This window comes from Micrasema longulum, unplaced genomic scaffold, assembly GCF_059751315.1.
Source record: "Micrasema longulum isolate JH-2025_06_02 unplaced genomic scaffold, ASM5975131v1 h1tg000313l, whole genome shotgun sequence".
Taxonomy (NCBI): domain Eukaryota; kingdom Metazoa; phylum Arthropoda; class Insecta; order Trichoptera; family Brachycentridae; genus Micrasema; species Micrasema longulum.
Window position 1 is genome coordinate 4,963 of NW_028277517.1, and position 13,769 is coordinate 18,731.

The 13,769-nt window shown below is 31.7% G+C and overlaps 1 protein-coding gene across 1 annotated transcript; it reads left to right on the forward strand.

Annotated features, from left to right (window-relative positions):
• The first annotated feature begins 3,945 nt into the window (after nt 1–3,945).
• Nucleotides 3,946–9,502, forward strand: LOC148282570 (uncharacterized). The gene is made up of 2 exons (XM_088224876.1): nt 3,946–4,137; nt 8,322–9,502. The coding sequence occupies exons 1-2, from the start codon at nt 3,972–3,974 to the stop codon at nt 8,561–8,563; spliced, it is 408 nt and encodes a 135-aa protein (XP_088081002.1). The 5' UTR covers nt 3,946–3,971; the 3' UTR covers nt 8,564–9,502.
• Nucleotides 9,503–13,769: the final 4,267 nt, after the last annotated feature.

The following is a 13,769-nucleotide window of genomic DNA, read 5'->3' on the forward strand; positions in this document are numbered from 1 at the left end:
ACTTGGTCTTTGTGATTTTTTAACAATGTTCCTATATTATAAGTTGTGTAGAAAGCCGGTTTTGGTTAAATTCGTGGTGTAAATTAGTTGTTAAAAACAAAGTTGTTTTATTTATTTTATTATAATGAATAACCACAAAGTTAATGCTTCAAATATAAACTTTACCAAATGTTGAGTTAAAAATTATACCAAAAGCTTTCAGTTGTGAATTTATCAAAGAAAAAATAAATTATTACAAGTTTAAACGAGACATTTATTTAATGAGTCTTTATTAGATTGAAAAAAACAAAAAAGTTTTATGATAAATAAGGTAATGACATAATTTTTATAAAGTCAGATCAGGTCACCAAACACATGTATTTATTTATTCACGAAATTACATAAACGTAAATAAATCACTAAGGTTATCGATAAATTAAATGATAAAATGACATGCAGAAAGATGGTTGATGTTCATTGAAGTCGTTTTATGATTTTAACTCAGTTTCAGCTTTTTTAAAGTTAAGTCGTTATCGTCCTGAAGGTGCATATGTAGGTACAATTATCATTCATTCTGTAGACATGGTGCAACTTCTAAATTACCATTATTTTATTGAATTTTACAATGTTTGGGTGTTAAAATGAATTGTGTCCGTTTATCGCAGGAGGCTTAACTAGCAGCTCACAACGGAGTTCTAGTGCCAACTCTAATGTATGGGAGCGAAGTATGGAATTGGAAAAATGACGATGAAAGTAGGTTGAATGCTGTCAAAATGTGATCCCTCCGGCTGTGTGGTAAAACGATGTATGATAGGTGCACAAATATCGAGATCCGAGAAGTGTGTAAGGCTGAGACATGCATTATTGACAGAATCAAGAAAGGGGTGCTGCGATGGTTTGGACATGTGGAGCGAATGGACAGCGAAAGAACGGCTAATAGGATCTACGGTGCAAATGTTGATGGATGCAGAGAACCAGGAAGACCGAGAAAGACATGCCACGATCAATTCCATCAAATACTTGAAGATGGACATGTCAAAAGTAGGAATAATCGGCGTGCGTGCATGAGAAGATGTATGAATTTAGAGGAAACGAGGTCTGTATGCCAAGATAGAGTGTTATGGCGTTCTATCCCCTCTGCCTAGCCCTACGGGGAAATGGCGTGATGGTTTGTTTGTTTTGTCCTTTTATTTCCAAATGAAGATAACAAAAGGACAACATACAAAAAAGTACAAAAAATTAGTTAATAATGAACTCTCCTGCATTATTTTACAATTCGTCAATAATTCATAACATCCCCACCGTACACTGCGCAAATACCACGAGTAGCTTTGCCAGCTTTATTCCTATGATTCAACGCGAACAAAACAAGGTGTCGAAAAATCTCACTTTTGTCTATTTGACGTTCCATTTTGAAGGCTTATAATCAAATAAAATATAACACGTAATTTAAAAGCAAATGCAATATCTTGTGGAGCATAAGATTTTCTTTTGAAAGATGTGTAATTTTTACTATTTTGATTTGATTGTGATTGCTCAGTTTTTTAATTTGAAGAAAAACGGGCACAACTAATGTTAACACATAATTCTTTATGCCTGTCAGCCTCATGACATATCGGTCTCTTCGTGAGAAAACTTATTACTCTTAAATACATTTTCACGACTCAATCATTATGAAATATTTACGGAAAATTATAAACACGTTAGTTCTTCGAGAGTTGATGAAACTTATTAAAATTAATCTACAAGTATTAATATCTGCGCCAAAAATAATTCAACGAAAAAACGTTTTTTTTATTTATTTATTCATGCGAAGATAAATATTGCATCCATTACTCCATGAGGCCAAGAGCCATGTGTTGATTATTGTAAATGAGATTATGAATGATTGCGGACCAATGTGGAAGTTCTGTAGTTTTTTATTATTATTTCAAACGGAGCAAAAAAATTTTTTTTTTATCGTATCAGCTACGGTAAAAAAATAAATGAAATGTTGTAATTTCGAAAAAACTTCGCCAGTGACGTCACAAGTTCTAATTGGTTAGTTCTGCTGATTAAACTTCCAGAAATATTATATCATTGGTTGATTCGGAAGAACTTGTGACGCAGAGAAAAGGTGTTAATTTTTATTAAAATCGTTTTTGTTATTTTTTTTAATACATTTCCGAGAAACTTAACCATGCAATTACATCCTTTATTTTTTCCGCGTATAAAAAACTTTTTTCGAAAAGTTTTGAGTTTGTCCAAGTTTTTGTAAACTGTACTGGATTTTACCCCCTAGGGAGCTGTCAACAATAACATATTACAACCGAGAGAGAACGGAATACAGAAGTCTAGGCATCCACAGGGCTTATAACCTGTATTTGGCTGGTTTACCTGGCCACTTTACACACCGCGTAACATTCACTATTCAGCCTATATTTGAACATCGATATTCCTTCGATTCTTCCGGCGATTTTCAGGCATTGCATAGTTTATAGGTGAAATAATTCAATCATATTAATCTTACCCGAACAATAAAGGTTTCAGCTCTTTAACTTTTCAAACGTCAACAGATGAAAGAATCGAAGGAATATAGATGTTAAAATATAGACAGAATGGTGAATGTTACACAATGTGTAAAGTGGCAACTTAAACCAGCCAATGACAGGTTATAAGCCCAGTGGATGCCTAGACTTCTATATTCCCTTTCTCTAAAAAGTTCTTTATCTCTGTTGTAATATGTTAAATAAACGTTTTTATATCAATTGTCTACTAGCGCTAAACTCCATCGTTGACGAATCTTTAATTATATTTCATGTAGGTACCATTCCCTATTATTTGTATTTAATTCAAAGTATACAATTTAGTAATTATAATATTCTGAATTAACTTTATCAATAATTAAAATGTAATGCTATCTCTCAACTAACTACATTCACAGTAAATAAACATTACCCACAAATTATTCAAGAAACTTGACTTTAGGGTTATCTACGCATTAAACATCATGGCAAAAATGTGATTATGCTCTAGAAATTAAATTTTCAACATCAAAAATATAATTATGTATCTATTTTATTTTGTATGCATATATTTTTTTTTGTTTGAATTCTTTACAAGTTATTGACAATTTGCTTTTTAATTCATTCACTTTTGTTTTGTCGATATTTTTTTCTTTTTTACTATGTAAAGTTTCACTTTTCATTTTGCATAGCAGTGTGCTTTTTATTGTTTCTGCATGTTTACAAAAAAACGTTGTTTATTTTTTAAATTATTATTTACTATGTTTGTACTTACCTGTATATTTTTTTCAAATTTTGGCGTACTGTAAAATTAAATAAAATAAAAAAAATTGTGAAAAAAAATCAGAACATTACTTAACTCTTGTGTGGCTGTGATGTCATTTAGTCGACATAGGATACAAGACATGATATATCTCTCTTATTTTTTTTAATGACGAACTCGTATTTTTTGCAATCGTCAAATAAACATTTTCACACTGGATTTGGAAATTAAAAGTTGTTCTCGTATGCTGGAAGTTAATACAAAAAATATTTATCCTTACTGTGCGAATGAATGTCCGCTAATTCAGCCTCACTTCTGTATAAGAGAGAGCACGAAGATAGAACTCATAACAAGTAAAACAAAGACGCTGTTTTGAGGTGGGTGTTATGTAAAACAGATTTAGTCTTTAGTCAGTTGATGACAGTGATGGGGGACGCACGTGCGTAATATGAATTGCGTATTTATGACTTTCAATTTATTTTGATAAAAATAATTATTAAACAGTATGTCTCCATGTTTTTTTTTTCAAATGTCTGAACTTTATAATATTCCGTATTTTACTAGTGGTAATACAATGTTACATCACCGCGCGCAAATGGATTATTTACGACAGTCTTTTAAGAGTTAAGGCAACCGTCACCTTCATTCTTATTATATAAAAGTTTTTGATTTTTTCTATTCTCTTTGTTTCAGCTGCGACCGCACAAGAACTAGCTGCGCGTGAGATGCGAAGATGCCACGGAAGTAATGTCGGCGAGGGTGTTGCCACGGGCAAGAACCTTGTGGCGCTCCTGAAAAGACAAGTTCCTCTAGCTGGTCAACTCCATCGAGAATTGGAGTGGGGGCAAGGGTGGGGTTGGGTCACTCTTCCTAATGGCGTGTGGAGTGGGAGTAAGTCAATAACAATAAGAATTATAAATTTCGACAATTTTTACAGCGCCATTTTCGTGCGTAATCACTTAAAGGACGCTGTGTACATTACACTTAAATAAAATAATATCTATCTACAAGCTAACCCTTAGTTACTATTTACTTACAGATGAATTACAAATCATGTAATAAACATATATTTTATGTTTGTACTTCTAAAAGTTACTTCAAAAATATTTCATACGGGATCTAAATTACAATACAAACTATTTTGTAGGGGACCTAAACATGCACCCTGCTTAGCTCCCATATTGACTTTTTTATTGAAAAAATCCATTGATGTTTTGAGTATGCTTGCAGATTGGCTAGATTTTCTCCCAACGAAGTTATTCATCTTAAAATTTGCAACAGAGAGGGAAAACATTTGATAAGGAAATATGGAAGTCGAGGCATTTACAAAGCTTACGAACTTCTCAAAAATGTTTTCCCTCTCTGTTGCAGTAAATTATAATTTGAATAACTCACAAGTCAGGAAATCCAGCCAGTCTGCAAGCATTTGGACATACTTAAAACATTGTTGTATTAACTACCTGGTAAAAGAAGTATAAAAATTGGAAAATTGTTTTCAGGCGTTGCCTAGTAGGTGAATTGGTTCAGCCGGATGAATCTCACATGGTAAAGGTTTCAGCTATTTTACTTCACAAAAATCAACAGATGGAAGAGTTGGGGAAATGTGGATGTTCAAACATAGGCAGAATGGTGAATGTTACACAGTGTGTAAAATGGCCACTTAAACGAGCCAAAGACAGGTCGTAAGCCTAGACTTTCATATTCCCTTCTCAAAAATGTTTTTCCTCTCTGTTGCAACAAATTTAAATATGAAAAATATTCATGATATTTTTTAAACTATAATAGGCCAATTTAATAGGTCACATTTGACATTTGTCGCTTTTAGTTTCATAGTGAGGCGACCTGCTTAAAAACATCGATTAAAGTGAATGAATCGATTCGGACTTCAAACATAATATATGTGAATTGAATTCAGTTACTATAAAAAAGTACTTATAGGTACTGTAATTTTATTTTAAAAATCATAAGTTGAATCCCCGTTCCATTATTATTTTCTATCGTAAATTTAAGGAACAAAATAAGATAAGTACATAACTTAACAAAATTATCTACATTTAATTTTTCTGGGTAACATCCTTAGTGTTTTAGAAGAAAAAAGGTTCACTGATGCAACATTGTAATGAGATTAGAACAGAAAAAGTTTATGATGTTTAGAATGGTTTATTGGTGAAAGTAAATCGTAAAATACCTTTATTTGTCATTATAACAATAAATATGTAATAGTAATTGAAAAAAGTTAAGCAATTGTGCAGTTCTGAATTCGAAAAAATAAACAATATTTTATTACCGCCCTTGCCCTTACAAGGTTTTGTTGTTGAATAAAGTTGAAGTGTCAAATGTGACGTATTAAATTGACCCTACTTAAAGCTAGGGTTTCCTAGGACAGCGGTGCCCGTATCTCAATGGCCGTAATGAACGGTGATGCGGTGGACAGCCGTCGTAACAGTGACTAGAGAGTGGTTTCCTAGGAAAACGGTTTATATAACATTTATTAACACCGTCTTCCTAGGAAACCACTCTCTAGTCACCGTTACGACGGCTGTCCACCGCATCACCGTTCACTACGGCCGTTAAAATACGGACACCGCTGTCCTAGGAAACTCTAGCTTTACATGCGTTTCATTCAACGCCGGGATTATTATAGTAGTTTAGTAATTACAAAAGATACATACGATAAATATTTACTTTTTTTTCTATTGAGATTTCTTTAGTTTGTAATTGACAACAATGTTTTGATAAGGAAATGTTCCAATTTTACCAGTATTTAAATCCGAAAGCGTTGTTATTTTTATTCATATTTAGCAAAATTTCATTTTTAAAATAATCACGCAGAAAGTCTAACGATCCAAGTAGTCGTTAAAGATGTTTGAGTAATAAACAGTAAATTAATATTCTCATTTAAGGGTGTTAATATGCGGGTAAATGAAATGAATGAGATAGTAAATTCGTTTATTGCCAGTTTGGTGGATTTCATCAGTTTTTCAAACACACGTTTATGAGATCATATTACATCTTACAATTATACGCCAAAATGAGCATTTTCATTTTTTTTGCTTTGTTTTTTTACCTGGCGAAGATCTATTTCTTCAATGTATTGTTCATATCATGCTCAACCATCTCTCACTAGACACGACTGACGAGGTATTGTTTCAAATTGCACTGCTGATTAAGAAAATTGTTGGTTTTGGATCACAAATAATTTTCGATTTTTCTTATGACATTTTTCAGTTTATTTTTTTTATCTTACGCTACACCAATATAATTAAGAATAGTCCAGAAACCGCATACGAGCATCAAACAGAAGGCGACTAAAATACTATTAAACGAGTAGTTTTACGTTTAGTTTCATTGTAGACGTCGCTTAGTATGCAACTCTCGATTTGAATTCAACTATCCCGTGGTGTGTCGTTTTAAAGTGTAGAAACGCTGCTGGGATCAAAAAGAAACAGGGATCACATTTTATGTATAAGTAGCAAATGCATTGCTCATTTTTTTTTTCCACCTGTCAGACTGTTATAGAAAACAAAATGAACATTTCGTGTTGCGAGGGTAGGAATTTTTTTTGCGCCACTTTTTTTAGTAAGTACATTTGTTTAAATTGATGAAGTGGAATTTTAGCTTATTTTTTGCTCACCTAATGAGAGAACTTACGCAAATTATACCTCTCAGATTAAACAATGCCGTGGTTGACATTTGACAGACATTATTTTAAAAATTTCAAATATTATTTAACATGACATAAAAATATTTGTTTTCTGTAAAATATTTTTTTTTTTTTTTTTTAAGTTAAAAGATCATTAATTTAATGACCCTTTACTTATCTACTCTATTGGGTCAATCAATGTTTCCGCGTGTACAATAAAAAAAATTGAGAAATAAACAAATCGTTTTTTTTTAAATAAAATTATCTTACATTTGTGTTATAGTTATATTTTTCTGGCAACATTACGCGGTGACTTCAAGCATGCGCGCGGCGAAAGTGAGGCAAAGTGGGAGGATTTTTGGACATAGTCCGATGTATTCAAATATGATTCTACGCTCCTTCTGGATTATTCTTAATTCTAAGGCTACACCGTACTTAAAAAAATAATTTATATGCACGTATGTAGATATAAATTAATATTTATAATTTTTCAAGCTGAGTGATCATTTATTCAACGCATGAATGTCACCAGGAATAAGTTAAAAAAGCAAAAAACACGATCATGTATAGTAGTATAATTTGACTTGAAATGTTTTTTTTGCGTTCATCGTTGTTAATGAACATATTTTGGTGTAATAATGGCTTTTTCATGCACTCTGCCTTCTCATTTTAGTAGCAATATCGTTTGATATGTTCACGGATATAAATATCACAAATATGAAGATCTGTATCAGTTTGTGCTCAGTACCAGAGATGAATAAGAGTAAGTGTTAAGCCTGGCGTTTGTCAACAGATAAAACGCCGCCAGGAAGACAGGTCCCATTCGCAGGACAACTTCACAGAGAACTGGAGTGGGGTCAGGGATGGGGGTGGGTGACGCATCCCAACGGCGTGTGGAGTGGGAGTGAGTTCTAATTTCAAATTTCAAAATTACATTTGAGACAAATGATGTCTATTCACTTGATTGGCTCGACGGTTTTGATGCGATTGCCAACGGAAGTGGTCTTGGCAAATGCCAAGGCTGAGTCCGATGGTTAATGATTCGATCACTCCAACGCCGTTTATTTTCAACCCTGGCTGCTTTTTGGGCTTTTTAAATTAATTTCTATCATATTTTTCGCCAACTTTCGATTTGACTAAAGTTTGCAACGCAAAAGATAAAGTTATCAGTTTAGTGGTGGTAAATCACAGCTGAAATAATCCATTTTATAACTCGGGTATGTCGATTGATTCAAACTTCGATTTAACTTAATTCGATTCGCATGCAACTATTTAGCTCTTAAGAGTGTCCTAATTTGCCCTTCTGAATAAATTTTAGATTTTTTTTCAGATTATCGCCAGCGGCTGTTTGCATTGAAAAAATTATTTCCGACTTCGCAAACAACTCTGAATTGATAAATCGTCCTTTTGTAATTCTTCGTTTCTTTAACAGGGCTTACCTGGTCCCAGGAAGGTGACGACTTCGCTCTTCACGCCACTCCGCTTGTGCACCACAGTAACGCGGTGGCGGCTGCCGGGGCCTGCGCGGGCCCAGACGGGGCAGCCTTGTACGAAGGAGCCTACGAAAGGTCCTACGCAGATTATGGAGGGGTTAACATAAGCGATTATGATGACGCGGGAGGCGCAGCTGAAGACTGGGACTTCAACGTTGATTGCGGAGACTTCATGATGTAAAAAATCTAGAACTCATTCGAACCATTGTCAAATTTCTAACGTTGGTAATTCTGTTTTCAGACTAACGCAAGTAAGTAACAGAAAGTAAAAATCATCAACTCAATTCTTACACTATCGTAGTAAATGTGAATTTTCAACGTTAAAACGCATACGCCGTAAAGGAAAATTGAAATAACAAGCGCTTCACGAATTTTCCAAATATGAACTTATGAATTGACGGATAAATACTATTTTGTGCTTGGGGCGACGGAGAACAGCAACAACCGATTTTATTTAAATGGGTAAATTTTATCAACGGATTATAAAATTACAGTTGATCAAATGATAAAAACACCAAAATAAATTAGCATTGCGGTCAACCAAACAAATTAGGCACTTGTTTTATTTTTTTGATTTCTAACATCTAAATTTCATGGAATCATTTCCATCAATTATCGTTTAGATTCGATGTCCAGTAAAATTAAAATGCGTTATTATGATGAACTGTAAATATAAATCAATTAATTAGTGCATGAAAATCATCGCGAAACGTTTGATGATTACCTGAATGTAGAAGAATTCTAAGTAGAATAAGAATTGATATAACAATATAGGATTTAAAATCTGATTTTTTTTTAAAAATATTGTTTTGCAACTGTTTTTATTATTACAGAGGTGAAATTATTTCATGTTTTTTTTAGCAAGGTAGTCAAATAGAGATATTTTTATTGAGAAATTTGTTATTTAACACAGAAGATACTTCGAAAATAGGCATTTCTCATCGATGCGACGTTACGAAAAATAGTCAAAAGATTTAACCGAAGAAAATGTCTATTTGTAAATTGCAGAAGTTATAGATTCATTTGTTCCCAGTCGAAAAGTTTTTTTACCAATATAATATTCAATCATTTTCCTGCAAAGAAATCATTCAAGTAAACCAAAGAAAAACTGAGAAAAAAATTTAAGAGAGAATAAAGGTTTCTTCGGAAAATCACAGAAAATTAAATCTACTTGATTTTACTTAGCCTCTCGGGTTAAATAAATCACTTAGATTTTAAAATAAATTAGACTAATCTAGTTTTTTGGGTGTTCCGAAACGGAATCACGATTCTATTATTTGATAACGTTTTCCATTAGCTCTAAGATTTAATATTCTAAGGATGAGGAATCCAGTTTTTAATGTTTTTCACACTTTTTAACGGTCATAAAGAAGACCACAAATTTTGAGTTGAAGGAAAAAGCCTACAGGATTTTTTTTCAAAACATGTTAAAAGGGTGGTCAGTTTTGTGATACCTTGGAAATATGCCAAAGAAACACTTTTGTATTACACCTCTACTCATTTTTTCAAATTATTTTATATTTTTAAATGCCGTATTTTTCTGAGCTTTTTATAAGTTGTCTGTTTTGTATAATATTACCTAAGTAATGAAAAATTTAGCGCTCGTGTGTACCTTTAAAATTATGTACAGTTCCATTGATGTTTTCGTGTACATTTGAGTGTATCTATCAAATATATTCTGAATTGGTCAATAAAAATTAGGAAACGCGTTAAAATTGTATTAGATTTAACATTTAGACAGACCTCATTGTCTTACCCCCTGAAATAATGAATAATCTATGTCTTTAAATAATCCATATTTTTAAAAATAAATTTGACCCATTAGATATTTATCTGTTCACCTTTTTTTTTAAATAAACGTCAGTTAAGATATTAGAAGTGTTTATTTTTTAAGCAAATTTTAGGACTGATATTAAAAAAAAACAAGTTTAAATATGTTTTATTTTTATGCAAACAGACAGTAAATATAACAATCTATAAATATTAAAGTGAAAAAAAAAAGTATTTTTATGTTCATATTAATATAAACATCATTCAAAAAATTTCATTATATAAACAAATAAAAACGTTTTTAGAACAAACATTTTTATTTTTAACTGTGGGGTCTTCGAAAAATTGCCCATTTATTATTCATGTAAACAGAATTTTGGATACAAAACTGAATTAAATTTTTCAATTCATTTGTTATAAACTTGGGTACAATTGAAATTATACAAGAGTTTTATACCGCTTTTCAATTGTAAAAGTTAGAAATTTAATTGTAAATTACATTTAAATAATGCTTCCAACCTTCCCAAAGACTGCCCGTAATCCCGACAATTTGTATCGTCGTATCTCCTATAAAAATAGATTATTAAATTCTTTACGTAGACATAATTTTTAGTGTATAATAAATTTAACGTGGGTAGCTTACGGTGTTTGTGAGTAAATCGATGTCTATAAGTAATTAATAAAATATAAATGTTAGATATATAGAAATTGTAAATTAAAATGTAAATGTGTCTTTGAAAGCTTAATTCTAAGTAACGTAGAAATTGACTGCCGCATCTTGATGATTGCGATGCACAGTAAAAATATTTTTGTAGCTATCACACGACGCGAAGTTTGGTGCACTTTCTTCTCATTTTTTAGAAAAGATGGACGCATATATTTGTAACTTTATATTTAAAACTGCAAACAAGTAACAAATAAGACCTTCACTTTTTTAGACCTGAATTAATTATTAATGTAGATGTATTTTAATTTAAATTAATAATTTAAAAGATTTTGTTAAATCTTTCATTTTCAATTAACACTCAGTATCAAACTAATGATTACCGATAAAATCATTGGAATATGTAATACTTTCTTAGAATCAAATTAAATTATGTTCAGTCAAATATATTTCAAACATGCCAATTTAGATGGACAACGGGAATTCGTTCCGAAGCAAACATGCCAGCTGAAAGCCAAAATCAAATCAAATTAATTAAAAAACGAAATTTTCTGTGTGATGCCGATGACGTATTTGTTTATCAATTTTGCTCAAATTGATATATGGTCCAAGCTCAAATGAGTTAAAAGTAAAATTTCCTTATATCATTTATAACTTACAATTTCGCGACTTTTGAGATACTAAGATCTTCTCTGGGTCATCATGCCGTGTATTTTAGAACTATTTACGGACGTGTTAGACAACATTACAGCGTCCGTTATCTGGACAGATAGCGTTGTTTGTACATGGTCAATTATTGTAATACGCAGTTTGCAGTTGGTAACACAAACTACGGTCATTTGTTAATTACAAAATATATTTTCCCCGATTACAAATGCTACAATGTTGTAAAAAACAACGAAAAACGCCATTTAGAGTTTAAACATTATTTTTCATCAATTAAAAATTTATTTTAAATATTCCACTCTCAGTGCTTGGCCATAGTGGCAAGTGTTTTGCGGCGCGGCATGGATGTACGCGGCGCCGTACCGTTCCCACTCCGCGCCAGAAAACGCTCACCACGATCACATTTTATTAAATGTTAGTAAATAATTATATACATAACCGCTTACCGATTTTTCTATGCTAACGACTTCAAGCGTACCCGTCTTTTTGTCAGGACATGAATTATACTAACATGCAAATCCCAATTTACACCTTCACCATAGGTAGTAGTTGCACAAATACATAAAACCAGCGTGCTGATTGGACACATGCTTTTTGTAGCTAACTTAAAATAGCTTATTAAACGATGTTCCATTATAACGGTCACCACATTCCTAGTTATTTAATGCTGTTTCCTTATTGCCTTTTCTCTTTTTTGAACTTTTATTCTAATTTATGTTTTTTAATTAAAATATATGCTCGTTGGTTTCAACTACTAACAGCATGTGTTCTATCAGCGCGTTGGTTTGAAATTTTTGTGCAATTACTAACATGGTGAAGGTGTATAGAAAGATTAGCATGTTAGTGTTTTTAGTGTCCTGATGAAGAGGCGGTTACATCTTGAAACTGGTAGACGTAGAAAAGTCGATAAAAATAGTGACTTATAGTCCTTAAAATTTAACATGATTAGAATTACAGTTGTCAGAAAAAGTGACGACATAACTTTGTCGTAACGTCAAAGGAGTAATTTAAATTGAAACATCATTTGTATCTGGCGTGTTTATTTATTTTTTAATACAACGCTTGAAACATAAATCGACATTTTTATTTAAAATCAGCTTTAAAACTAAAAGAAAACTAAAACAAGGCTAATTATTAACGACGTTCTTACAAGGTTACATCATTTTGCAAAAACGTTAGAGATGGGACAAATTGATCAATGTAAATTGATCGAATAAAAAAATAATTAATTTGATGTTGTTCATGAAAAAAGTATAAATGTCTCATTTTTTGGTGAATAATTGTGTTAAACACACTATAATAGGCTTGTTTTTGCGTTTTTTACATTAATTTTTCGGAAACAGAGTTTCAAGATTGCATGAAATAACTGATTAAATCGATTTGATCGGTGATCAGTAATTTCCCATCACTAATGAAATTAGTTTGACAGCTGTCATTCTAATCAAGCTATATTTTAAGGACTATAGTGAACAGAATATTACATCTTTTTCCATACTTCTTAATATTAATTTATTTCCGTTTGACAAATGTACTGGAATAACTATACAGGAATTTTATGTTACCTATGAAAACTGTCTTCTATTTTAATCAAATAAGTTTTACCTCCCTACAAGTTATAATGAACAAAACGTATTTTGGGGAATAGTTTAAATACGCTTCGTGGGGCTGTAACGTGGGATCCAATTCAAGAAAATCAATAGAGAAACTTCGGGTCGGTTGCTTTCCTTACGATAGTTTGTGTAAGCGAATAACTCTTTTGATTTTTGTTTTACAACACCATAAAGATAAAAATGTTATTACTCACATTGCTCAGAAAATAGCCGGCACAATGAAAATACTTTGTAGTTGTGACAGATCAGAAACTTTCATAAATATTTCCCTTCATAAAGCAGCCTCATTCAATTACACTTGTTATTTTTCGCATAAATTATCTTGTACATTACTTTTGATGTACAATTATACAACTTCGTTATTAGAGTTTTTCGTAGATGCGTTTATTATTTTAACTATAAAATTATACCGATAAAAAGGGCCAAAAGTCTTATGCCATTGATATACTTACGAAATAAAATTATTAAATCTTCTTTATTTGTAGGCAATAATTCCCATTAGATGATGCTCGTGTAAAAAAATCAATATGTTATTATTAAAATCTATAATAAACTTAACTTAGTTTTAAGAAAAAACCGAGCAATTGAAGTATCTACTAAATATTGATTTTGCAATGAAACAGTTTAAAGCAGTTTTTTTTATAGTAACTTTCTGCCAAAATGGTTTTGAAAAAATT

What these genes read in the sequence shown, in the direction of transcription:
- LOC148282570 (XM_088224876.1), top strand. Translation starts at nt 3,972, where the DNA reads ATGCGAAGATGCCACGGAAGTAATGTCGGCGAGGGTGTTGCCACGGGC. An exon ending in TAATGGCGTGTGGAGTGGGA is followed by an intron (nt 4,138 to 8,321) that starts GTAAGTCAATAA and finishes TTTCTTTAACAG; the next exon opens with GGCTTACCTGGTCCCAGGAA.